A 26,966-nucleotide genomic window follows, 5' to 3' on the forward strand; every position below is an offset into this window, starting at 1 on the left:
TCAGTGTCTCTCGCACAATCAGTCTTTCATTGCCGAGGCGCAATTATCAATTCACACTTCACAGTTACGAATTACGATCACACCCGAATTCGAGCTTCGCTGTTTTCAAACGGGTTTCCAGCATTAATATTTTTGTTCGCGCTGCGTGTAGGTCAGTGAGGTTCGGGTGTTTTAGTTGGTGAAAGCATTCGATTGGACTTGTTTAAGATGCAGTTAAACGCCGGTAAGGTTTTGCAGTTACTAATGTGTATGGATCGTACTTATAGTCCGTCTTTCCCCGAGGAAGGAACGTAATGGTTTATACATTGTGACAGAGGAAGCTCTCAGGCTAGCATCATTGAAAGGACAATAATCGAGGGGCTTGGAGGACAAGGCGCATAAGTGCAGTTTCTGCTATTTCGAGAAATACCTACGTGTTTGGAATTTCGAAATTACATGGAACCTTTATGGCGGAAAGAAAGTTCAAACTGACTTTTTGATACTTAAAAATTGCAATTTGAGCGCGAATTTTTCACTTACTATGCACTAAAACCAGTTGTACTTAAAGTCATTAATATTTCAATTTTTTCAAAAACTGCACTTATGCGCCTTGTCTTCCAAGCCCCTCAATTAAGGAGTTGGGTGCGAAAAGAGCATTATTTCTTGGTTGTGGTGTTTTGGAATCTCCACTGCTGATTTATATTCCAGAGAGGAGACTGTTCGGTAAATTTTCTGATATTTTCCGGTTTCATCATTGTAAAATCATAAAGAAAATTCATGTTGTGTCTTCGAATTCTATAAATTTGCATCGATCAAGATGGATGAAACTTCAGAGGAGACTCTGAGACACCGCAACCAAGAAATGCCCTTTCTATACCTATATCGATGACCAGCGGGGCGATTATTGAAACTGATAGACAAAGCTATAGACAAAAACGACAAAAGGGATTTGGAGGGATCCTATTGGTGGAAGCGGGTGGTGGCAATGGACATAGGGGGTATGTAATGGACTAACTAACGGCAACCCACTAAAGACCCGACAGTTAGTCCATCATTTTCTTCCTTAGTCTATAAGGACCAAGCATGTCAACCAATAAGATCGCTCCGTACTCCCTATGTCTTCTTTGTCTATCACTTTGTCCATCAGTTTCAATAATCGCCCCGCTGAGTGGAGAACCTCGGATCTCCATTGTGACGTTTCAAAATTTACGCCTCTATTTTATTTTTTCGCAGAGAAACAGTCCAACTTTATAGCTTGAAATGTATAATATACATAATATACAGGGCCGAATTAAGGCTGTGGCCATATGGGCCGTGACCCATGGCTGTAAATTTAGGAGGCGGCAAATTTTGCATTTTTTTAAAACGTGGGAGTAAAAAAAAATCGGATTCAGAAAAAAAAATTATCAATAAGAAAAGAGAATAAAATCTCTCTTTCCTGAGAGTTTAGTAATTTCTAATTTTGTCGTTTTTCGGTGATACAAGAGACAGCATCTTTAATTAGTCGAGTTAAGAGAGGAACTAAACACGCAATTTGGCCTGGAGCTCAGCACAGAGAGGAATGATGACGAGGACTTGAGATGAAAATGACAAGCCCTCGGCGCAGCGGTCGGCATGTAACACATATTAGCGCCTTAACGACTGCATGAATACTTCACCCATTGCGGCAAACACAGTGCGGTCAGGCCGTCAGGAGCGGTTGGCGTGAAACGCATAGCGCCTACAAGACTCCAAGAATACTTCACGCATTGCGCCAAACACAGTGCGATCAGCGCGGCGCAGTAAGAGTGGAAATTTTGAAAAACCGCAATGGAGATACGTGGTGTCGCAGTTTACCCATAATGGATATGGAAGAGTGTTGTACGAACATTATGGGACAATAAAACGCCGAAAAATTTCAAAATAAGCAGAAGTAATGACGTTTAGAAAACACCTAAGAAAGATAGTCTCTTGGAAAAGCTACTTTAAATTCAAACTTGTCATGATCAGACTACAAAATAGCCGCGTCATAATGCAATTTTTCGCCATCTATCTGCATTAGAATGACCTGGACAGCTTGTAACTTATTCTTCACGACACTGGAGAGAGGGACATATTCGTCGAGATTTCATAATCCGATTTCGCCATCTAATTCGACAAAAGTCTCCCTTCTGAAAATTTTGCCGCCATGGACTGAAGTTCCATCGCCCAAGGACGGCCACATATGAATAATAACATATATCATACATTTATTATTAGCAGTGACGCGTGGCGGGCTTTGCGATACATCGATTTATCTGTCATTTATACCTACGGAAAAGGATCGATAAGCAGGGTGTTCGCAACGAACACCTTAATAATCGAGTCTTTACCATAGCTTCAAATGGGCTATGGCTATATCGAGAATCGATCATTCTCGCTTCGCCACTGAATTTATCAGGTTGGGCAAGAAAGGTAATTTATCTGATGGAAGCACTCGAGATCCAGGTAAAAAAAAAAAAAAAAACACCCCGCTGTTTTCAACTAATCTTAGTCATGCATGCATCAAAACGGCAAGCCGTGCAGTTTGAAGATTTTTAAAATTTATGGAAGGTTTCTCTGGGAAAAATAAATTTTAAATCCCTATATTCCAATAGTTAGTTTTGGAAACCACGTGTTCCACTTTCGGCGTTCGCGCAAAATTTCCGCTCAAGTTTTATATTTTTCTAAGGAAGTACGAGTAAGTCGAAAATTTTAACTTAAAACACCCTTCCAGCCTAACTTTTAAACTGTAATTCAGTTTTTTTTATTTTTCTTCAGTTCCGATGAGTCGAAAATGTTATTGATATTTAAAAAAAAGTGTATACGACTAACTTTTTTCTAAGAAGAAAAGAAGCAAATGAAAATCTCGCTAAGTAGATGTAGAGGTTGAATCATAACCAGATAATGTAATGGAACTGACCCCACTTAAAAATTTTTTTTGTCTTTTGAAATTTAAGGTGTCATCACCTTCGGACGGAAGGACGTGAAGTATTATACACATTATCGTGGAAAGCGAATAATGTATGACCTCAATTATTTTCATTTCTTCTCCCAACTTGTCAGTTATTATTCATATATTCCACTTCATATTGATCGCATCATTCACTTTCTATGTCACTTTCGCACCGTCTCGGTGGTGCTGCTAGAAGAAAAATATTTAGTCCCAAATTGAATCCTATTGTGCAGTATTCATTAAAAAATATATTTAAGTTATTAAGTATAGTTATTTAGTATATTTTTAAGTATATTTCCCTGAATCTTTAGAGAGGGGTGTTCCACAATATTTTATGATAAAGTGTTATATCGTGTTGAGTTTATATGGAAGAGTTCAGAATTTTGGAAAGTGTCTCAATTTCAGGTATGACGTTCACTGGAAAAAAGTAAGGCAAATTTAACCAGAAGTATGAAATACGGTGGCTCTACTTAATTATTGACCCCAGTGATACTGTGGGTGGATAGAGAGACAATCAGATATCTGGTAGCGTTTTTCATACTTTTAGTGCGTGCGATTAGAGTTACCTTGGGTCTTGGAAAGTGAAATTTCATAAGGCTCGAATAAATTTCACAAAAGTTGAAATTTATTAATTTTTTTAGAATTATTTATTGAAACTTTGAAGGTCTGAAAGCGTTTCAAATGGTCTTTCTGCTGATGCTGTGGTGTTATCCTACTCTACTGAAGGTGCCAGACACAAAGAGGGGGCAAAAAGGGGAGTTTAGAGAGAAAAACCCCAACCTAACCTCTAAACTAAACGAAAACATTTGCAACGCGCGAATGTTTTTTGGCTTGGGGTAAAAAATTTCAAAATTTAGAATCACTGTTTCTAGGCGTTTTTTTAGCCTCCTGAATGTATCCCCAGAAGTTTCAATATATTTCATGAAATTTCGTGAAATTTCATTCGAATAAATTTCATGAAATTTTCCATCTCTGCCTTGGGTATTTGCTACCATAGAGTCTGTTGGTTTTTGTTGGCGAAGCGGGAAGTTTTAAAAAACGCATATTTCTTGCAAAGATTGTAAAGTGAGAAGTGTATTTCATTTTCATTTTGTTCTTCTAAAGCTCCGTCTTCATGTCTTTGGTCCATACTCTCATTACTCTCCCCATAAAGGTACTCCACCCCTTTCTACTGATCTGCTTATAAATTTAATTTTTTCAGCATTGGCGTTGGTGCTCTTGGCAGCAGTATTAAGGGACGTGGAGAGTAGAACCGCCAGCAGAGGGCAGCACAGGCATCGCACGCGAACGGACCACGATGTTGGTGGAACCAACACCCGCAGGAACGGGGGCGGGGAAGGGGGCCAGGGGGGCAACCGACGATGGGACTCTGGCTCGGACAGAGATTTTGGAAACTCCAACTTCAACCTAAATCAGAATCGACCCGGAAGTGACTTTTCAGACTTCGGCGACGCGTCTCGACCTTTCGGTAACTAACATGAATCATAAATAAATATAATAAATAAATATAAAAAATCTCTCTATAGATGAGAAACATAAAGTACATAGAGTCGTAATGAAAGTGGGAGAGCTGGCGCCACTTTTAAGCATTTTCCATGTCCCGAATGGAGAATTTGCAAGGGTCTGAAATTTGATGAATTTCCTGTTTAAGTGGAATCCTCTGAGTGAACTGAACACGAAGATACCCTTGATTCATAAATTGAGCAATTATTAGAGGAGATATGACAAAATAACCGATTCTGCTAAAATACATGTGTTTAAATGGGAAATGCCGCCAGATGACGTCACAAGGCGGCACATTTTCTCACTTTTAAATCAATTTTTCTCCAATTTCCCATGTCAGAAAAAAATTATGAAAAATACTGCGAACTCAGCTCATTAGGCACTTTCAGATGAAGCAATAAAAAAATTGCGTGCAAATTCTCCATTCCGAGACTCCTGTGTGACGCCGGGTCACTTTTTCGATACATAATCGATTGTTTGCGATACACGTGTACCCGGCCATCCGATGACAACAACAGCAACAACAACAAAGGAGATAGGAATTACCACGTATTCCACACCGCCATTTTGGATCGAAAAAGCCACCCGAACTCGGCGCACACCGGGCTCGGAATTTGTCGAGCAGAACATGGTGCCAGCTCTCCCACTTACATTACGACTCTATGTACTCTATGATGAGAAATTAATGTGATTCGATGGACGCCATATTTTGTGTCAGAACGGCATGCGATATATCGCATCAATTGGTTCCATTCTTTCAGCTACTCGTCATTTTTCTCCAATTTTGAGATCGCAATTCTGTTGTCAGGAGACTAAAGCACTCGCTTACCAATTTTAACAAAGAAATTCAACGTAATAAAGGCGTGGTTTTTTAGAGAGAATATATCGCATTCGAGTGCAGTTTCGATATCAGTATCGAATGCGATGTTTTCTCTCTGAAAAAACCACGCCTTTATTACGTTGAATTTCTTTGTTAAAATTGGTTTAAGTGAGTGCTTCAGTCTCCTGACAACAGAATTGCGATCTCAAAATTGGAGAAAAATGACGAGAAGCTGAAAAAATGGAACCAATTGATGGGATATATAGCACGCCGTTCTGACACAAAATATGGCGTCCATCGAATCACCTTAACATGAACCCGGACTAAAAAGTTTCGTGCATCACGAAAAAAAATCAATATGCTTTAACTTTCTATAGGCTATGGTGGATTGTGGAATAACACGTCGGGTAATACAGAAAGAATGTGCTGAGGACAGGCGCTGGTTGTGTCCATGTGCGGAATGGATATTATGTGAGAAACTTCAGGCCGATTCCTTTGAATACTTTTTCCTTGATTCGTGTTTCATGAGTCCGGTCTGCTGGTGCTCCAATTCAATAACTCTGAAGAGGCAATCAGTAATGTAAGACGTATTTTCGGCAAGCTTTGGCTGTTGCCTTACCTGGTTCTGAACTGGCCGTAGAATTATGTATATTTCTGACTGGGCTTCTTTTTAAATTTTCCGCAAAAAAAAGAGAAAAAAAATGATAAAAAATTTGTTGCCCTAAATGTGTTTTTTGAAGTGTCTATGAAACTACTCTGCCACATTTTTCGTTCTTAGGTCAAGAATTGTGAGGCCGTATTCCAAATTTTAGAAATGCAACGTTGTAATACACTTAAACAATCAAAGTATTTTACGGGAAATTGACAATGTTAAGGTCAAAATCAGTGATAAATGATTTAATCGGCAATGGAAGACGATGGAATTGAGTTGAGGTGTAAAAGAAACAAGCTAAGTACCCAAAGTTAGAATCGCATGCAATCAACACTGAGTGGATTTCATTATAACGCCTGGATGCAACTATTCGAGCTTCACGGATGTCTGTGTTGCATACTCACGCAATTGAAGGCGTTTTGATTTTCTGTACGCTCACCGCTTTACTCGCGCTGCGACGCGGCGGCGCACACTGTGGTATTTGACCGAAAAACCTGGCCAAAACCTCAATTTTAAATTTTTTTTTATTGGAAAACCAATGTGATATTCGAAATCTACACTGTTTTTTACCCTGGTAGACATGTATATACCATTTTTCGAGTGGCTCAATTTCCCGCGAAGAGACCACGAAGTTACCTAATTCTCAGCGATTATTTTGATATGTTTTGGCGCGCTACTTGTCGATCAGTTTACTTCAACTGTGCGGCCATAAAAGGGAACTTCGGGGATGTGCAACACATTCTTAGGGGTATATTCTACACAACTAACCACAGTATTTTCGAAATTTCCTTTTTTAGTGATTTTCACAGGAGGTTGAAAAGTGATGTAAAAGTAAACGTTTTTTTTCGAAATTTAGAGTCCGATTTCTTTTTGCGCTCAACTGCGCTCAAGCGGTTTAAGGCGGAATGTTATAGTCCAAAATGGGTATTTTCAGGATTCAGAGGTGACAGACTGAGGAAATTGAAATTTTTCACTTTAAAGATGGACTTTTGAGCGATTTTCACAAACATGAATGGGAAAAATTATGTCGATACTAACGACTGAAATTGTATTTTTCCAACAGCTCTGACCCATTTAGTATCAAATTGGGTGATATTTGGTCACGCAACCTGTTTCCCTGGCCCCTACGCCCTCGAAAGAGGGATAAAAAAAATAATTTGAAAGCGGATGGGAGGGTCACTTTAAAGTCTTGCAAAAGTGTTTAATCCGTTATCTAACAATCTCTTCGTGGATTATCCTTGAGTATAGACATATTTATGCCACGTTTTAGTTTTACAGACAAATTTGAGTCCATGCGGCCGCGGGATGGGGCTTTAAAAGTGGCCCTCTGGCACCATGAAATTACGCTGAGAGGCACATTTGAAGCCTCGTAAAAGTGAGATATGTGGTTTTCTTACGAATTTCGTAGTGAAGTGCCTCACTTTGAGATGTGGACCATGGGTTAGGAAGGAACCCATCAAAATTAATCATTATCACAGGTGCTCTCTGCCCTTACAATTGTTCCTATTATGATAAAACTCATTTTCATCTTATAATTTAACCTCAAATCATCATATGGAGGTCCCGGCACTTTCGTACTAGCACTAATTTTGATTCAAAACTGTCAAAAATCTAATATCTAGAATGATTCATATTAATTTTTTTGAGAAATGTACAATTACTCGTCTTCTTTACTCGGCTGTTTCGTCAAAAATTTTGAAGTGACTTACGCTGTTTTTTAAAAAAAAACCATAAATGATATAATAGAAAGTCCTTATTTCTAAAAGTAGACCATAGGTGAAGGAGAAACTCGTCTAAATACACCGCTTTAGTCAGATACTTTGCGTCCTTTTAAAGGCTTTTTGGAGAGGTTCTTGCACCCTCTTTATAAACTCTCCGCAAATCGTCATATGATGTGTTAGGTGGTTAAATTGTGCATATTATGACTTAAGAAGAAGTACTGATTGTAAAATATTTTTAAAACTCGGCGATATCTGGTGATAAATAGTTTTGGCCAGCTTTTCAGGTCCAATACCACAGTGTGCGGCGGCGGGTTGCACCGCGAGGCTCCAAAATTACAGAATGCCTTCAATTCTTCGTTTATACTAAAAAGACATCTCTAAGGCACGAATAATTTGTACACATGAATGTCTTTTGTGCCTCAGTTTTGATACCGCGGTGCTGAGCATTAATTTTGTCGATCAACTATTCATGCCTGAGAGATTTCTTTGAAGTTTCAATGAAGAATAGAAACATTCTGTCATTTTATATCCTCGCAGTAAAGCCCACCGCACAATAAAACGAGCCTGTCGGTGAGGTTGGACATGAAATTTTCGACTAAATAGGCAAATTTTAATCGATGTTAATTTCCTCACATTCGTAGTTGTATGCGGTGTCTCTTGAAGGACATTTTAAAAGCTCTAAAACTCTAACGGAAAACTCCATTTCTGAAGACTCTGCGTACCGTATTCACATTGACATTAGCTTTTAATGTTTCCACATTTCGCCCGACTACTCATATTGACCAGAGGCGAGACGTGACCCATCGATCATCGATATTCCCCCATTTGGAGCTGTGGTAAAGAATCGATTATTAAGGTGTCCGCTGCGAACACCCTGTTCATCGATCCTTTTCCACAGGTTTAAATGGTTGCTGAATCGATATATCGCTAAGCACGCCTCGCCACTGATATTGACTCACCCCAACGAGCGCCGCTGGGTGACGCGATCAAGTGTCTAAAGTCAAAACGCCTTCATCTCCGTGCGTATGCAACGCAGCCATCCATGGAGCCCGATGTATGCTTTAGAGATGTATTTGTAGTATAAACGAAGAATTGAAGGCGGTATGTAATTTTGGAGCCTCGCAGCGCGAGTAAAGCGTTGAGGACTTAGGAAGTCAAAACGCCTTCAACTCCGTGAGTATGCAACGCGGACATCCGTGGAGCCCGAATAGTTGCATCCAGGCGTTACAATGAAATTCGTTTAGTATTCGTAGCATGCGACAGTAACTGAAGCTTTGGTCGTTTCTCTCGTACCTGTAACTTAATTCCAGCGTTGCCTAACGTGCCGATGTAGTAAACCTTCAATTATTTTTATCGCGACATTGCCAATTTGCCGAGAAATGCATTATTTAGACGTGCTACAACGTTGTCTACCCTCGAAAGTGCTCTTTCTAAGAACTAAGTTGTTCCCTTTGTCACTGAAAAAGTACGTCTTTTCCTTTCTACCTTTTATCCTCTATCATGTTTTATGTGAGAAGCTCCTTTGAGGAAAGGAACTTTCGCCCTTCTCCCAGCATTGTGGAAATTCCACCAATATGCGGCTAGATGAAACCTCACATTAAGACAAGCTTCCAGTAAATTTTCAGTTTGAGTTTAATAATGGTTTTGACGATGAATCTTTGCAAATTTCATATTAATTTTCATTAAATTATTCGTGTGTAAGTATAGTAAATATGTAAACTTTGTATCGCTGTATCGTCGCAGCCAACTTTAAACTCGCGCTGAAAAATTATAGTGAAGGCTTTGTTTAGTACTAAAGTTTGATTTTAGTGGCATCCACACAATATTTTTCACTACTGCTTCGGGCTCATTCATAACAATACCTATCTACATACAGACTCTTATGGCAAAAATCTAAAATGAGCTGGAAACAATTCATCCCCTATTGCAAAATCCAGTCTAATAGTTCCTCGTGTTCGTGAGAGAGGAAAATTTTTGAGAGGCACCTCCTATCGTTAACATGAACTTTATTTTCTAAGAAGGAACTACCATTTCTGACGCATCGGTTGAATAATCTACGATGCATTAGTTTCCTGAAAGCGATTATTGCTTTTGTAATTATTGGACCAATGGTAATACCTCCGTATTGCAATAATTTGCAGCATTCAGTCCAAATAAAAAATCAACGTAATTTTTTCCAGGTAACCAAAATCGACCGGGCTCTAACAACTTCGGCAATCAGAATCAACCTTCAGGCACAAATTTCAACCAGTTCGGCCAGAACCGACCAGGAAACAATGACTTTGGCAACCAAAACCTGCCCTCAGGCACCAATTTCAACCAGTTCGGCCAGAACCGACCAGGAAGCAACGATTTTGGCAACCAAAACCTGCCCTCAGGCACCAATTTCAATCAAAACCGACCCGGAAGCAACAACTTCGGCAACCAAAACCTGCCCTCAGGCACAAATTCCAATCAGTTCGGCCAGAACCGACCAGGAAGAGATGACTTTGGGAACCAAAACCTGCCTTCAGGCACCAATTCCAACCAGTTCGGCCAGAACCGACCGGGCAGCAGCGACTTCGATAACCAAAACCAACCGTCAGGTCAGACATGGTTAAGTTTATTAATTTATTCTTGTACGAAATTTTACGAATTTTTTTAGGAAAGGTAATTTTGAAATTCAAGAAATCTTTGACGCACGTTTGTGCAATATCGTACGTCATAGGCAGAAGAGCTTCAATTTTAAAAACTATGTTTTAAAATCTTCGCACCATGTGAGCAGTTTCTGAGCGATATAAAGGGGAAAAACTTAGAAAAAAAGAAGAGGAGGAGAAAAAATTGGATATGAGAAAGGAGCGAAACAGAAAAAAAGGGGGGGGGGATAAAATTAAAAACCGAGGGACCAGCTTATTTTGAGGAAAAAGAAGCAAACCAGGAAAGAGAGAAAAGAGCTGAGAGGTGAAAAAGTGACTAAAATAAATGATCGGCCGAAAGGGGGAAAGAAAAGGACGTTCTAATGCAAATAGAGGATTTGCATTAAAGCATGCCACTAAATTGATGGAGATTGAAAACGAGAGTGATTCAATTCCACAATTTAGGGGTTAGGTTGAGATGGGGACAATGAGAAATTTTGGAATATTAAACGAGATAATTGAATAATACGTTCTAATAGGCACAGAAGGTGCTTATTAAAGCAAGTCGGCTAATTGCATGAAACCTTCACTATCGAAATAGTGAACGTGGCATGCAATTAGTGGAGTATACTTTTTTGGGATAGCCCAAAAGCAGGACAGGCGATACACCTGTGGTGAAGAGTGAGTGAATAAACCTGTAAAGAGAAAGAATATTAGCACGAAGGGTGATGAGGCAGCGCTTGGGGCGTACCTTTCATCACTAAGCTGCAAATGATGGAAAGAGCCAGACTGGACGCAGAAAGCCGGAATAAGATAACGTCAGTTTTCTTCGTAGAGTAGGCAGGAACCAGGTGAGAGCTTCGCTTCGTGGACTTGCAAACGGCGGGAAAGTGTCCTTTACTTCTTCCAACGGTAGAGATCCAAGATCCTTGTCCTTGCGTAGAAAATCCGAGTCGGCAGGAGAGTCAGGCAGGGCTTCTTAGTTCGAGGTAAGCTGCTTCCGTGGAGGAGTCCGTCTTCTTCGGCGTGCTGGATACAAGTGACTCTAAGGGGCGAGCAGCTGACGACTTGAGCGCCGCGCAAGAGCCAAAAGGAACCGAGCGGGGACGGCCGCTAGGTGGGGGGCTCCAGGGGGAGCGGATCTGTGTTTGCCGTGGACTTTGAAAGTTGGATTTGAATGTTGATATTTGAACTTTATTGGTCGATAAAGGTTTGAGCAGGTCGGGCTTAATGAGTACTTCCAGAATATATATGGTTTTGGGGGTCCATCAGAGAACCGAAGCTAAAGAAAGTGAAAAATTTGGAAAATTTGCATATGGACGGGACTCATGGTTGCAAAGAAATATGAAGGTAATGAAGATAAATTTGAAGATAATTATGAAGGAAAGGTTGGGAACATGAGAAAAGTGTTTAAGGCGAGTGATTCAATGGTTAGGAAGAGCACTTTCAATTTAATAGAAGGTAAAGGACACCTTTAAGGATGCACGAATCTGGGAGGCGGGTCAAGGTGTGCAAATTTGGAATAATTTATTAGTTACCGCGGGCGCGTAACGTGATGGGTCGGTGAGAGGATCCTCAAGAGTGAGGGGGGGGGGGGAATAAAAATGAGTATGATGAAATTTCCTAAAATTACTCTAAGTTTGTTCGATCGGGATCGAACATACTCCGGGGGTTGAACCAACGTAAGTTGGTTCGAAAGTTAATGACGGATCGTACAAAATTATGAAATCTGCTTGAAGCTATTATGCATTCCACACGTGTGTGAAGTAAATCGCCACTTAGGTGGGGTGGGTTTTGGGTGGGAAAATTAATAGGAGATATCAACATATTATTTACATTGTAGTTATCTAAATGAGTAATATTCTATCAATAATAATTAATATGACCGAAGTAATACCTAGATAATTAAGTGAGTAAGGTTATAATTGGGTAAGTAATCTTAAGTAAAAATTAATATGTATATAATTAATTTGGATAAGTTAATACTTAGAAAATTAACTTGAAGAGAATATTAGTTGGATACTTAAAGTAAAGAGATTAATGTTTATTTAATTAAAGTGAATAAAATTATGATAGAAAAATGAATAATTAATTTCATAATACTAGTTCGTTCTCCAAAAAAAAATTAGAGAGCATCGCCGAGGTTTTAAGGCTCTCGGGGTTAATTCAAGTTTTAAATACTTAATAATAATAAATCATTTTTGAGGAATTAATGAGAATAAAGTAATATTAAGTATAGGGAAATTAAATTAAATTAAAGTTAAGGTAGTGAGTTGAAAAGGATTATTGTCATAAATTACCAATAAGTATTGTTTATTGATTATTTATTTACAACGGTTATTTCATTCTCCATGACTGGAGAGTATCGCCGAGATTAATATTCTCAGGGTCGATTGACGAGGGTAATTTGTAGTTAGCTATCAAGAGCTGAGTAAGATTTAAAGGCTACTAAGAGAAAGGCAATGACTGCAGAGAGCCTGAAAAAACTGCTGAGAGAAGGTTTTTGTGGCCGCGGTAAGAGCCGGGGTAAGTCCGCTAAAAAAGGTAGGTTGGCCGCGGTAAGAGCCGGGGTAAGTCCGCTAAAGAAAAAGTTGGTTGGCCGCGGTAAGAGCCGGGGTAAGTCCGCTAATAAGGTTTGTTGGCCGCGGTAAGAGCCGGGGTAAGTCCGCTGAGAGAAAGGTTCGGTGGCCGCGGTAAGAGCCGGGGTAAGTCCGCTAATAAGGGTTGGGTGGCCGCGGTAAGAGCCGGGGTAAGTCCGCTAAAAGGTTGGTTGGCCGCGGTAAGAGCCGGGGTAAGTCCGCTGAAGAAAAAGTTGGTTGGCCGCGGTAAGAGCCGGGGTAAGTCCGCTGGAGGAAAGTTTTTGTGGCCGCGGTAAGAGCCGGGGTAAGTCCGCTAAGAGGTGGTTGCATCTGGGTGCTGGGTTTGCAGCGAAACAGAGCAGAGGAGTTTTGGCCGCGGTAAGAGCCGGGGTAAGTCCGCTAATAAAGGTTGGGTGGCCGCGGTAAGAGCCAGGGTAAGTCCGCTGAGAGAAAGGTGGTTGGGTGGCCGCGGTAAGAGCCGGGGTAAGTCCGCTAAAAAAGGTTTGTTGGCCGCGGTAAGAGCCGGGGTAAGTCCGCTAATAAAGGTTGGTTGGCCGCGGTAAGAGCCGGGGTGAATCCGCTAAAAGAGGTTGGTTGGCCGCGGTAAGAGCCGGGGTAAATCCGCTAAGAGGTTGGTTGGCCGCGGTAAGAGCCGGGGTAAGTCCGCTAAAAAAAGGTTGGTTGGCCGCGGTAAGAGCCGGGGTAAATCCGCTAAGAGGTTGTCAGCAGGTGCTGAGAGAAAATTCTTGGCTTGCGATGAGCCGAAGAAAGGGATAAAAATTAATAATGAGAAAAATAAAACTAAGAAATTAAAGATAATGTGGCTGCTTGGAGCCTTACAAAGTAAAAAATTGGCCTCCGGCCAATTTATGCGCGGCGCTTCGCGCCGCGTACCGGCGCTACGCGCCGGCATTTGGGGGGCTTCGCCCCCCCATCCGCTTAGCGGATTGGTGCGGGGACCGCACGGGACTTTCTCGCTCGAGCCGGCGCTTCGCGACGGCATAGACACTTTTACTGGAATATTTAGAAAAATACTGCCAATTTTACAAAATCATAAAGTTTGATTGGAATTTTGATCACAGGATAATAGTTATGAAATTTTTATTCAAACCATTGAACTTCATTGTAAATGTCTTCGCGATATGTGGTGAATTCATATATTCGGACTCGACTTGTTGATTTTATGAGGCATCTTCAATTAAATATGTAATTGATTAACTAAGTCTCCTGTCAAAGATGGCGATCCGTAAAAATCTTAGCTTTTCTACGATTCATTAGGATCCATTAGATTCATTGACATCATACTTCAGATACGATTTTATATTATAATCTCTCCTTAAGCACGGTCAAAAGCCATCAAATATCTACTTGAATGGTAGAATGACTATTCGATGTTCAAATAGTCTTAAAACTAAACGGTTTTCGCTTAGCATCTCCCAAATTTTAAATTTGGCGGGCGAATCTACCTGCTGGAAGGTTCACGACACGCCCGCCAGGAGCGCCATCTCCTTACCGCGTATCCCCGTAACTCAAAGCGAAAACAATAGAGAGCGCCATCGACACACGTCAACCAGAGACAAGTCAACAAACGTCACGTTATAACAATTATAACCTCCTTCATTAACGAGCATTAAATCAGTCATATTTGTGCCGAATTATTACATTATATTTGTGCTTAGTACCTCGTAAAAAGGAACCGCAAAAGATGGAATCTGCCGGGATTCTAAATTCATTAACAACAAACATATTAGTTTTTAATAAAGATCTAAGTGTCAGTTCTTGGCGTTAGCTTGATGATTCATAGTATCATAGTACCTTTGTAATGTGAGTATGTATCTAATTAGTTGTCTAATTTTGCTTTGTGATTACCTACGGAGTAATTTTGGAAATAGTATATGATGCATTATATAATGCATTTGAATTCCTAGGTTTCACCTGACTCAAAGCGTTTGCTGCTATTATCTAGAAGCGCTCCGACTCATTTATCAGAGAATTGAGCGTTTCCTATCGGCCCCTCTGCAATTATGAGATTAGTCCATGAATCCTTTAGGAACTTAAATTAATGACTCAGATGGTGCTTTTGAGCCAACTTTCAAAGAATTAAAGGCATTTTTTCAAAATCTACAGTCCATGAGCTCTCCGTGTGACCGAAGTGCTCTCCTCGCTATATGACGCGTAACCCTTCAATTTTTAGTTTAGTCCAAAGACCTCGTAGGAACTTAAATTAATGAACCAGGTGGTGCTCTTATGCCAACTTTCGAAGAATTGAAGGCATTTTTTTTTATTTTTTTTATTTTTTTTAAAATTTACAGTCCTTGAAAATGAGCTGTTTCGCGGAGCAAAGTGCCTACTTTTGGGCCTCGTAATCTCTTGAATTTTGAGTTTAGTCCAAAGATCTTTTTGGAACTTAAATTAATGACCCAGGTGATGTGCTTGATGCCCATTGTTAAAGAATTAAAGACATTTTTCAAAATTTACAGTCTTTCAAAATGAGCTTTCCGTGTGATTTTGCTAAAAATGGACAATTGAGCGTAGCCCCCCCAAATTTTAGCGTACCTCAAAATCGTTGGACGTGCATAAGGAGACCATAGATACGGTGTCCTGTGCCAATTTTGAATGAAATCGAACAGATAGATTCTGAGATATCGCTGTAGACAGATTTGGGGGACGCCGGACGGACGGACACACATTTTTCCAAGTATGGTTATTTTTACTCCTGGGACCTTAAAACGTCTAGAAATGATGAAATTTCAACTTTTTTTTTTTTTTTTTTTTGGAGGATGACAATACTTCCTCTCTACCCTATGGGAGCGAGAAAGTAAAAATAAAATCGAATATGGGATAGACGGTTTGGCAAACGTGAAGTCGAAGCCAAGGAAAAAATAAAAATACAAAGGTTGTTTTGTCAGATGATTCTCTAAACATGAAAATTTCGAGTGATTGACGAGAAGAATTTATATTTTATCGAAATGGACCGAGACTGAAATTGGATTTTTTAAGTCTCAATTTCGGTGTTTCTTCCCTCTGAGAGCGGCCACTGTATGCCAAGGACCGTAAACGTGGTACTCTCGTCTTGCAATGAGGGAGGTATTTCTCGTTTTGCAGGCGCTACGCCAGTGAAGAACTGGGATGCGCTGCTAATCCATTGTTTTAGTTGTGAGATTTTATGATTATAAAAGTTTTCGAGTCGGTTTTGCCAAGTGAGCGCATTTTTGACGGGCACTAAACCAGCGGCGGCTGTGTCCGCATAGGCATAGGATTCTTCCACTGAGCAGCCGCGAAGATCGCGGTGTTCGGTTTCGAGTTCTTTGATAAGGTGCGCCGTTGCCGATACGGTAGACGAGACTCCAAATATCGGGTGATCACGAAGCAAAGTGTTGTGATCCTGATTATAGATTTTGCATGAGGTTGCCAAATTGCACTCGAATTTTTCATGATTATCACTCAGGCAGCTTACGCGTAATCCTTTTGATTGAGTGATTGAAAACTTTCGGTTGCGTTGGATTTTACGAAATTGTAAGCAACGATTGACTCCATGATTTTTCAAGCACAGAGGGCATCGGTGCGGAGCGTGAATTTTTTGATGGTTGATAGTCGAGATTAGAATTTGAGAAGGCTCTGCGACCGGAGCTATTCCCATCACGGCGTATCCCAGTTTGGTTTTCAGGGCAGTAGGAAAACCGGGACCGAGAGAGATTGTTTCACCGCACAGAAGTTGCGGTAAAATATCAAGACCTATTAAAATTTCAACAGGTGCATTCACCTTGTCAAAATCAGGATCCGCCAAAGGATAGCCCGCAAGACGGTAACGGACTTCCGGTGAAATTGGCGTGGATGGAGTCGGGTTGGAAATTTTGTCGAGAACAGTTACAAACTGATCTCGAATCAATACTTTACCGTGGTGCTTGAGGTTGATTTTGGTGATGCCGCGAATCGGAACAGGATAGCCAGATATCCCGTTCACCGGATTAAGGTTAGGATCAATGCTGCATTGAAGGGCACGAGCGCATTTGGTCACAATTATCGTTGTTTGTGATCCTAAATCAAGGATGCCTCTTAGCATTGTTGCTTTCTTCGAAGAGGAAACTTCGACCTGAACAGTGGCCAATAGGATCACCGTATCGGGTCGGGAGGTTTCGCCGACCATGGCTACCGAACTTTTCGGTTTTTCGGCAGTAGTCGGGGTAGGAGGAGGGGGGTGTAACCAAGTATTGTGTGGCTCGTTACAAGCGATGCAGCGAAAATCTTTGTTGCATTTTTCGGTTGTATGCATGCCGCTAAGACAGCGCTTACAAAGTTTACGGGCTTTTACAAGCTCGAGCCTTTGAACAAATGGCATATCTCTAAATTTTAAGCACCTATAAATCGGGTGAGGCTCTGAGCACAGCACGCAAGGGGCAGGACTGCGCTGATTTTGTCCGGAAGAGTTCTCAGACTTGTCGTCTTTTGTGGTGGTGATTAGAGCCTTAGTTGAATTTTTATTTGACGAATTATTCGGAGCATTTTTATTTGAATTTGATTGAGCATCTTTATTCTCCTTTCTCGATGTCACTAGATCGTCAGCGTATGCAGCTTCTTTCTCCAGGAAGGAAATAATTTCCTCCAATTTTGGATATTCCTTGTTGCTGCCTCGGTGGTCCTCTAATCGTCGCCACAGCTTTGGTGATATTTTCCGGGAAAGAATTGTAACAAGCACACCGTCGAAAGTGGCTGTAGCGTGACCCAAGGCATTAAGAGCCTGAGTATGCTCTCGTACTTTGGCGAGCAAAGAATGTACTTGTTTATTTTCTTTAATTTCCGGGAGATCTAGCAACCCTGCAAAATGAAAGAAAATATGCCTCCTGGTGGACTGGTACCTTTTGCAAAGGAGATTCCAAGCTACCTCGTAATTTTCGGTGGTTATATCAAGGCTCTTAATTAGATCGAGGGCTTCACCGCGCAAGCTACCTAAAAGGTATTGAAATTTTTCAACTTCTTTTAGATGAGGAGAATTGTGCACAGATGCCAGGAATAAATTGTAATATGTTCGCCAATTTTCAATTTGACCTGAAAAGTGGGTTAACTCTAATTTTGGCAAGCGAATTTTTGGGTTAAAACCACTGAAGGCGGTGTTTAACATTGTTTGATTGATCATCGTCTGAAAACCAGAGGCATCTTGTTGTTTAGACGTATCGTTCTTCTTTGAGCGTTTGAGATATTCAGTTTGAGCTTCCCGCGTAAGTCGCTCGAACTCGACTTGAAGTCTATCTGCTTCTAAAGGTGAATCAGGATGAGCGACCGAAAACTCGATTGCTTCATCCATTAGCATTTCGAAACGCTCGCAATACTTTTCCAGCCTTTTGAAAGAAGGAGAGAAGGCTTCTATGTCATCCTCGTCCGGCACCTGCCGGAAAGCATCGCGTGTGTTCCGGGCGAGTTTGCAGAGGTTTGCCAATTTGGCAACGATGGATACCCCTTGCAAATCCCCTGCATTTGTATTGTTGTTGTGGTGCTCATCGTCATGTTGGCCATTGTTATCATGATTATCGTGGTTCAGATGAGCCTCATTATTTTCGTCGTCGGAAGACATTTCAAATAAGGAAGAAAAAATGAAAGGTTATGAATGAGAGGTTGAATAATTCGAGATAAAGAGCAAACGTTATTTCAGGAATGTCAATCCGAATTATACCTAGTTTGATTACGAAACAGCAACTGTACTAGGATTTTTCGAAGGTTCAGAACCTGGTATGCTTTACGGTCATAAAGCTTCGTCAGGGTTTTCTAAGGTTGAGGACCTAGTTCTACACCGATAATTCGCTGCTGCGCTAGGATTTGAAATGAAGGTTGTGACAGGTTAATTAAGTGGACGTAATCTTAAGGACTGTTCGCACTCTATTCCGGTTTCGAGCATTTAGAGATTTTATGCCAGAAACTAGATCCGGCCCGAGGGACCAATTTTATGAGCGATATAAAGGGGAAAAACTTAGAAAAAAAGAAGAGGAGGAGAAAAAATTGGATATGAGAAAGGAGCGAAACAGAAAAAAAGGGGGGGGGGATAAAATTAAAAACCGAGGGACCAGCTTATTTTGAGGAAAAAGAAGCAAACCAGGAAAGAGAGAAAAGAGCTGAGAGGTGAAAAAGTGACTAAAATAAATGATCGGCCGAAAGGGGGAAAGAAAAGGACGTTCTAATGCAAATAGAGGATTTGCATTAAAGCATGCCACTAAATTGATGGAGATTGAAAACGAGAGTGATTCAATTCCACAATTTAGGGGTTAGGTTGAGATGGGGACAATGAGAAATTTTGGAATATTAAACGAGATAATTGAATAATACGTTCTAATAGGCACAGAAGGTGCTTATTAAAGCAAGTCGGCTAATTGCATGAAACCTTCACTATCGAAATAGTGAACGTGGCATGCAATTAGTGGAGTATACTTTTTTGGGATAGCCCAAAAGCAGGACAGGCGATACACCTGTGGTGAAGAGTGAGTGAATAAACCTGTAAAGAGAAAGAATATTAGCACGAAGGGTGATGAGGCAGCGCTTGGGGCGTACCTTTCATCACTAAGCTGCAAATGATGGAAAGAGCCAGACTGGACGCAGAAAGCCGGAATAAGATAACGTCAGTTTTCTTCGTAGAGTAGGCAGGAACCAGGTGAGAGCTTCGCTTCGTGGACTTGCAAACGGCGGGAAAGTGTCCTTTACTTCTTCCAACGGTAGAGATCCAAGATCCTTGTCCTTGCGTAGAAAATCCGAGTCGGCAGGAGAGTCAGGCAGGGCTTCTTAGTTCGAGGTAAGCTGCTTCCGTGGAGGAGTCCGTCTTCTTCGGCGTGCTGGATACAAGTGACTCTAAGGGGCGAGCAGCTGACGACTTGAGCGCCGCGCAAGAGCCAAAAGGAACCGAGCGGGGACGGCCGCTAGGTGGGGGGCTCCAGGGGGAGCGGATCTGTGTTTGCCGTGGACTTTGAAAGTTGGATTTGAATGTTGATATTTGAACTTTATTGGTCGATAAAGGTTTGAGCAGGTCGGGCTTAATGAGTACTTCCAGAATATATATGGTTTTGGGGGTCCATCAGAGAACCGAAGCTAAAGAAAGTGAAAAATTTGGAAAATTTGCATATGGACGGGACTCATGGTTGCAAAGAAATATGAAGGTAATGAAGATAAATTTGAAGATAATTATGAAGGAAAGGTTGGGAACATGAGAAAAGTGTTTAAGGCGAGTGATTCAATGGTTAGGAAGAGCACTTTCAATTTAATAGAAGGTAAAGGACACCTTTAAGGATGCACGAATCTGGGAGGCGGGTCAAGGTGTGCAAATTTGGAATAATTTATTAGTTACCGCGGGCGCGTAACGTGATGGGTCGGTGAGAGGATCCTCAAGAGTGAGGGGGGGGGGGGAATAAAAATGAGTATGATGAAATTTCCTAAAATTACTCTAAGTTTGTTCGATCGGGATCGAACAGTTTCCTCGAAAATACGAGCAAAATGAAAGGCATCAAGGCTACGCATATTTCGCTTTTTTTGTTACTTATCGATGACCAAAGTGAAAAATCACGTATCTACGTCTGCGGCGTTGCAGACCACCCTTGGCACTTGACGGTTTCTTGGGAAAACTATTCAACGTAATTTCTTGAAAACCTCCTTGATTTTACATCTCTGTTGGAAGAGCACTCTGTTGAAATCTTAACATATAAAGTTGGTTTGCGGCCCTTCGTAATCAGGGCCGGATTTACCTAATTGCCGCCCATGGGCCGCCTGTATTTTGCCGCCCCTTTCTCATTCGTTTTGAAACATCAATAAAAACCATCAAGTGAATGTGCCGGAGGAGGAGGGGTGCATAAGACGCGTTTACCTATTCGTGTTGAATACATTTTTTGCGAAAGCCCTGTCAACACTACTAGCAAAATTTCACGGAACTTGACGCAGAGGTTAAGTTCCGCAAACCTAGCTCTGTTTGGACAAGGTCCTCCATTTATAAGAAATGAACCAAAAAATTATGAGAGAACAAACATAAATGTGGTCTAATAATTTTAACTTCCGCCGCTGCGCCGCGCTGATCGCACTATGTTTGGCGCAATGCGTGAAGTATTTCAGGAGTCTTGTAGGCGCTAATATGTGTCACATGCCGACCGCTGCGCCGAGGGCTTGTCCTTTTCATCTCAAGTCCTCGTCATCATTCCTCTCTGTGCTGAGCCCCAGGCCAAATTGCGTGTTTAGTTCCTCTCTTAACTCGACTAATTAAAGATGCTGTCTCTTGTATCACCGAAAAACTACAAAATTAGAAATTACTATACTCTCAGGAAAGAGAGATTTTATTCCCTTTTCTCATTGATAATTTTTTTTCTGAATCCGATTTTTTTTATACCCACATTTTAAAAAAATGCAAAATTTGCCGCTACCTAAATTTGCCGCAATGGGCCGCGGCCCATGTGGCCACCCCCTTAATCCGGCCCTGTTCGTAATAATAAAATAGTAGCAGACATTTTGAAACACCGCGATGGAGATACGCGATTTCGCACTTCGGTCATCGTTCATGTATAGATATCACCATCAGAATGTTTTAAAAAGCTTTAAAAAAAGGTACAGATATAGTTTGTTCAAGCCTCGAGTCTGGAAAAACCTAGTCATTCAGACGTGAAATGTGTGAAATTTTTAGGCTCTCTATATTCACTACTCTCTTCTACACAGTTAAAAATGTCCTTGTTCGGTGTTACTCTGTGCTACTTTGTGTTACTTTTTTGTGTATCAGATCAACGCAAATGACTTGGTTTCTTACCACAATTGTACGTTAAATCGACCCAAACCGTATAGGTTACTCTGAAACATCAGGACAGGGAAAAAGTGTTTTACTTCGTGTTTTACTTTCCATCAACACAAGATTTGGTTACTTCGATCCAGGTTTGATCCTGCCGGCTAGCATCCAATTTTAACGAGGTCACAGATTTTCAACACAAAGATCTGGTCAATCAGACGCAAGGAACTTTAACACACGCAAAATTAACCAACAGCTTGTGTTACTCTTCGCGTTTTACTTCCCATTAACACGAGATTCGGTTAATTCGATCCCGGTTCGATCCTGCCGGCTAGCATCCAATTTTAACGAGGTCACAGATTTTCAGTACGAAGATCTGGTCGATTAGACGCAGGGAACACTAACACACAAAAAGCAACCAGCAGCTTGTATTACTTTGTGTTTTACTTCCCATTAACACAAAACGTTGGTTAGTTTTTACCATTTTTTTATTTCCCAAGTAGCAGAATAGAATTTTTTTCTAGAGAAAAAATATTAAGAAAATTTCTAGAAAAAACAAAGAAAATGAGAGTCATCCAGAAAATAGAAAGAAAAAACATTGCAAGTCAAAAGTCTGACCAAAGAAAATAGATCTATTTCATAGGTCTACTTTCTGTCAACTTCCCATTTGGAAAAAAGATAGAAAATGTATTGAAAGTAGAATTATTTTCCAGCCAATTTCTTAATGTTTTCTTTCAAGAAAATGCAAGGAAAAAATGTATTTTCTTTCTACTTTTCTTGTGTCCATTTTCTACATCTACTTTATACCTATTTTCTTTCAAGAAAATTGTTCTACCTAGAAAGTAGGCATTTTCTTGATGAGCGCCACCTAGAAAGTAGATGATAATGCTACTTGGGTGGTTTATTTTTTTATTTTATTAATTTTTTCTGGTGTGTCCAGGGACGAACCCGAACCAGAACCGACCGGGCAGCAGCGACTTGCAAAATGTTGGTTAATTTTTACCATTTTTTTATTTGGTTTATTTTTTATTTTATTAATTTTTTCTGGTGTATTCAGGGACGAACCCGAACCAGAACCGACCGGGCAGCAGCGACTTGCAAAATGTTGGTTAATTTGTACCATTTTTTTTATTTGGTTTATTTTTTTATTTTATTAATTTTTTCTGGTGTATTCAGGGCCGAACCCGAACCAGAACCGACCGGGCAGCAGCGACTTGCAAAATGTTGGTTAATTTTTACCATTTTTTTATTTGGTTTATTTTTTTATTTTATTAATTTTTTCTGGTGTATCCAGGGACGAACCCGAACCAGAACCGACCGGGCAGCAGCGACTCGGGGAACCAGAACTTCAACTGGAACCAACTGAACCAGAAACCGGGCGGCGACGACCTGCCCGACCTGGAGAGCAACCTCGGGAGCAACGTGAACCGACCGCAGAACCGGCCACTCGGAGGCGACGTCGGCAGACCGGGCCAGAACGAGGGGTTGGGGCTCCCGGCAGCGGGGGTGGCTGCGGCCGGGCTCAACCGACCCAACCGACGTCGGACGACGACAACAACATCGACGACCCCGGCGCCGACCGCAAGCACGACGCCTTGCGCCTGCGCCACCTCCCCCCAGTACGACCCCGTCTGCGGCACCAACAACCAGACCTACAACAACCCCCGGGCTCTCGAGTGCGCGCGGATCTGCAACCGAGCTCCTGGTAAGTCATTTGAGCCAGGGAAGAACGCCGTGTGTAGAGTACCCAGAGACAAGAGACCCTCCACTAGTATCTTTGCCATGGTGGAAGTTTTTACTTTCGGGACTTCAGCATTCTACTGTTGATTTACCTACATGGTTGATGTTCAACAACGTGTTGGCAGTCTCGTTTTGCAAACAAGCCGAAAATGGCGGACGTTTGAGAAAGTTGTTTGGCTCATGACGTCATCCGGAGCTCATCATCGACCATGTAGGTAAGTCAACAGCCGAAATTAGGGTGATGACTGTTGCTCCCTAATAATTGTCCATAAGGAATTGTTGAAACCCCGAAAGTAAAAGCTTCCGCCTGTCGCCAAGAGGCCAGTGGAGGGTCTCTTGTCTCTGAGAGTACCGCTGCCGTGATAGCGAAGAGAGCCGTAAGTGCAAAAATGAAATTTTGAGAAAACGGGCTCAGAAGCTTCTGACAAGAACATTTTATTGAAAGAAGCCTCCGTTCTTTGTCAAATTGCTTTAATCATCCAGAAGACTCCTAGAAATCGTATGGATGATTAAAAATCGACTGATTTTATTTCCATTACATAAAAGGGTATTTTTCATTTTCATGCTGGGTTATTGTTAGGCAAGACAGCCGTAAGTGCCATTCTACATGCTTTCGTGGTTGCGTTTTGGACGCACAACAAACACATTTTCAGGTTGGAAATTGGCAGAAGAGGGCGGCACTTTACTGGAAAGCACTGTCTTCATTGGCTGTCATGCACCCACGGCTATCTTGAAAAAAACTATGTCATTTTTTGTGCACTTACGGTTTTCTCATACGTCTCGTTTTCATTAAATTAGGATGAATTTTGCTGTTTTAGCTGTCTCAGTAATTTCATCTAAAAGAGTTTAGACGAATTTTGAAGAAAACTCGATTTCGAAAATTTTGCACTTACGGCTCTCTTCGCTATCACGGCAGACCTATACAGGGTGTCCCAGGATTAAGTACGAATATTGAAGGAGTCGATTCTTTGGGTTAAAAGAAGGCGTTTTTGTGGTATAATGTGTTTTCGAAAAACGCTTTCGGCGGGGGCCCCATTATCCCCCTATTATCAGCTCCTATTATTCCCTATTAGTCCCTATTATCTCGAAAACGATGAGTTATAGCAAAAGAACGCACGATACATTAACTCTATATTTTTCAACGTTGAATCTTGCGGTGCCATCAAAAATGAATTTTTGTCGCTAGGAAAATTAATTTTGGCCACATATACCTTACATTACGGCCTCAACTTTGAGATTTTTTTGAACTTTGAGTCAATTGCAGAGAAAACCAGTGACACTATCGTGTTTCTCGCAAAATTTCACGTAAGTACAAGTACTTAAATCATAAATCCCTCACGCATGCAAGAGCTCCATTCCTGTCCAGAATATTCAAACCTTCATCAGGTTCTATCTTTTTCAGTCATCTATGTTAAATCTGAGAAAAATATTCCGCAAAATTTCATGTTTTTTTTCTTTCTTTATAGGTGTCCAGACTGCTTACCAAGGTGCTTGTGTAGAAAGACCACGAGTATAGACATTATTCTTGGTACTACTCGCAGCCTGATTATTGACTTTCATGGACAAACCTATAGACGAAGAAGAAGAAGGGGACATGGAGTTATCCTATTAGCGGAGTCAGATGGTGGTAATTGACAACGGAGGTAAGTGATAAACCAACTGATGGCACCTCACGAGAGACTCTGTAGTTAGTCCATAATGGAGATGTTGCATGTGTGAGGAATTTGCGATTTGACTATTGATTCTTATGTAAAAGTTCGCGAGAAACACGATGGTACCACTGGTTTTCTCTGAAATCATCTCCCAAGCTCAAAAAAAGCTCTCAAAGTGAGGCCAAAATGGAGGGGATATCCCACCCTACTCTGTTAGTCCATACATCAAAACAAACTCTCCATGCAAAGATAGGGAGCCAATACATTGACAGCTGGCTGCCACTTTATTTGGGGACTCTAAAACTGAAAACACGGCAACCCTGCTAATTTATTTGCTCCCTATCTTTGCATGGAGAGTTTGTCTTGATGTAGAGGTGGACTCTCAGGATAGCGTGAGATACTCCCTCCATTTTGGCCTCTATTTGAGAGCTTTTTTTGAGCTTGGGAGTTGATTTCAGAGAAAACAAGATGCACCATCGTGTTTCTCGCGAACTTTTACATAAGAATCCATAGTCAAATCGCAAATTCCTCACACATGCAACATCTCCATTTCTACGTATGCAAGTGCCACACGTACGTTTGCACGTAGTGCAAGTGTATCTACATAACTGTGCCTCCTCCCTTGTTAGATGTAAGAGAAGAGTTTTGACTAACTCAAAGTTAGGCACAAACTGCATGTAAAACTTCAGAAGTTTGTAAAGGATTCGTCGTAGAAAAAAGATGGAGATGATGAAACCTGTTTCACTTGTCAAAGAAATGCTCTCAGCATGAATGGACTACATTGTGCGAGAGGGAACTGCAATTTTTGGCTCATTTTAGAAACAACGATGTGCCATCAGTTCCTCTATGCAGATGGTTCCTTTTACGGATGGATCAAAAATTTTAGTTCCTTCATGGCAACATGTAGTCCAAATGTCAGCCCCTGCAATTCTAAACCCCCTCGATGTGCTTATGAATCATTGTACTGTTTTCCTTCGGCTACTGAAAGCTTAAAAATATTCTGCCGTGCATACGTTAAAAGGGGATCAGATACTTTTAGAACACACCTGTATTTGCATTGAACCTGAACTAAGTTCCTAATCTTTCATCGTATGGACCAGATCTATCAACAAAGTTTTTTAATTGATCACTATTCAAAGTTGAATCTGAATATTTTTTCATTGTTGTCAGTAAAATATTGTATCAAATAAATTTTATAAACTGAAATTGACTGTGGCTCGTTTCTTTACTTGTGGGAAATCAGTCAAGTGCCTGTTCTTCAGTTATGTATAGATGAATCGATGGTGAACAATTTGACTGCATTTTGCAATTCGGAACTATAAATTCTGGCTCTTCTGAAGAAACACTTATGTGCATACGGAAACTAATGGCACATACGTTGTTTTTAAACCGGGGTAGAATCTATAAGTCCAAATTGCAAAATGTAGTCCAATTCGTCGTTCCTCGGACGAAGGAACGTAACTCCATTCCACGGTCGCCAAATCTACTCAAATAATCCAATTTTTTACGAGAGTATACTTGTGCAATTTTTGTCCGAACTTTTTCTGATTTCTACACGAGATCAGAAGAAAAATCAACGAAATTTTCAGTCAGAAATGTCTGATTTTCTCCTGGTAAAAATTCAAATTCTGTTGGGAAATTTGGCAACAGTGGAATGCAGATACGTTCTTTTGTGAGGATAACGACGAATTGAACATCGACGGTGAAACTGCCAGACCACGTATCGCGGTTTGCGATGTTGTAGACTCCCTGTCATATTTTATTTTTTAAATGGAGAACTATACTAAACGTCAATTCTTGAAAACTTCGGTGCTTCTTCCTCTTCGTGTGAAGAAAATTCTGAGAACATTTCAAGAAACGATAGTAATTTGTTCTCCTTCAAAAAAAAAAAAAAAAAATAAAAAAAAATTAAAAAAAAAAAAATGAGAGCGAAGATTTTTAAACACAGCAAACGAGATACGTGGTCTGGTAGTTTCCCCTGGTAAAAATTGGCGATAGGAGCTGCGTTTCAAAAT

The 26,966-nt window shown here is 40.9% G+C and overlaps 1 protein-coding gene across 1 annotated transcript; it reads left to right on the forward strand.

Annotated features, from left to right (window-relative positions):
• Window position 1: 1 nt before the first annotated feature.
• Window positions 2–26,157, forward strand: LOC109030418 (uncharacterized). Its single transcript, XM_019041367.2, has 5 exons — window positions 2–223; window positions 4,134–4,400; window positions 9,809–10,213; window positions 22,854–23,264; window positions 24,766–26,157. The coding sequence occupies exons 1-5, from the start codon at window positions 208–210 to the stop codon at window positions 24,813–24,815; spliced, it is 1,149 nt and encodes a 382-aa protein (XP_018896912.2). The 5' UTR covers window positions 2–207; the 3' UTR covers window positions 24,816–26,157.
• Window positions 26,158–26,966: the final 809 nt, after the last annotated feature.

Source organism: Bemisia tabaci, chromosome 9 (genome assembly GCF_918797505.1).
Source record: "Bemisia tabaci chromosome 9, PGI_BMITA_v3".
Taxonomy (NCBI): Eukaryota; Metazoa; Arthropoda; class Insecta; order Hemiptera; family Aleyrodidae; genus Bemisia; species Bemisia tabaci.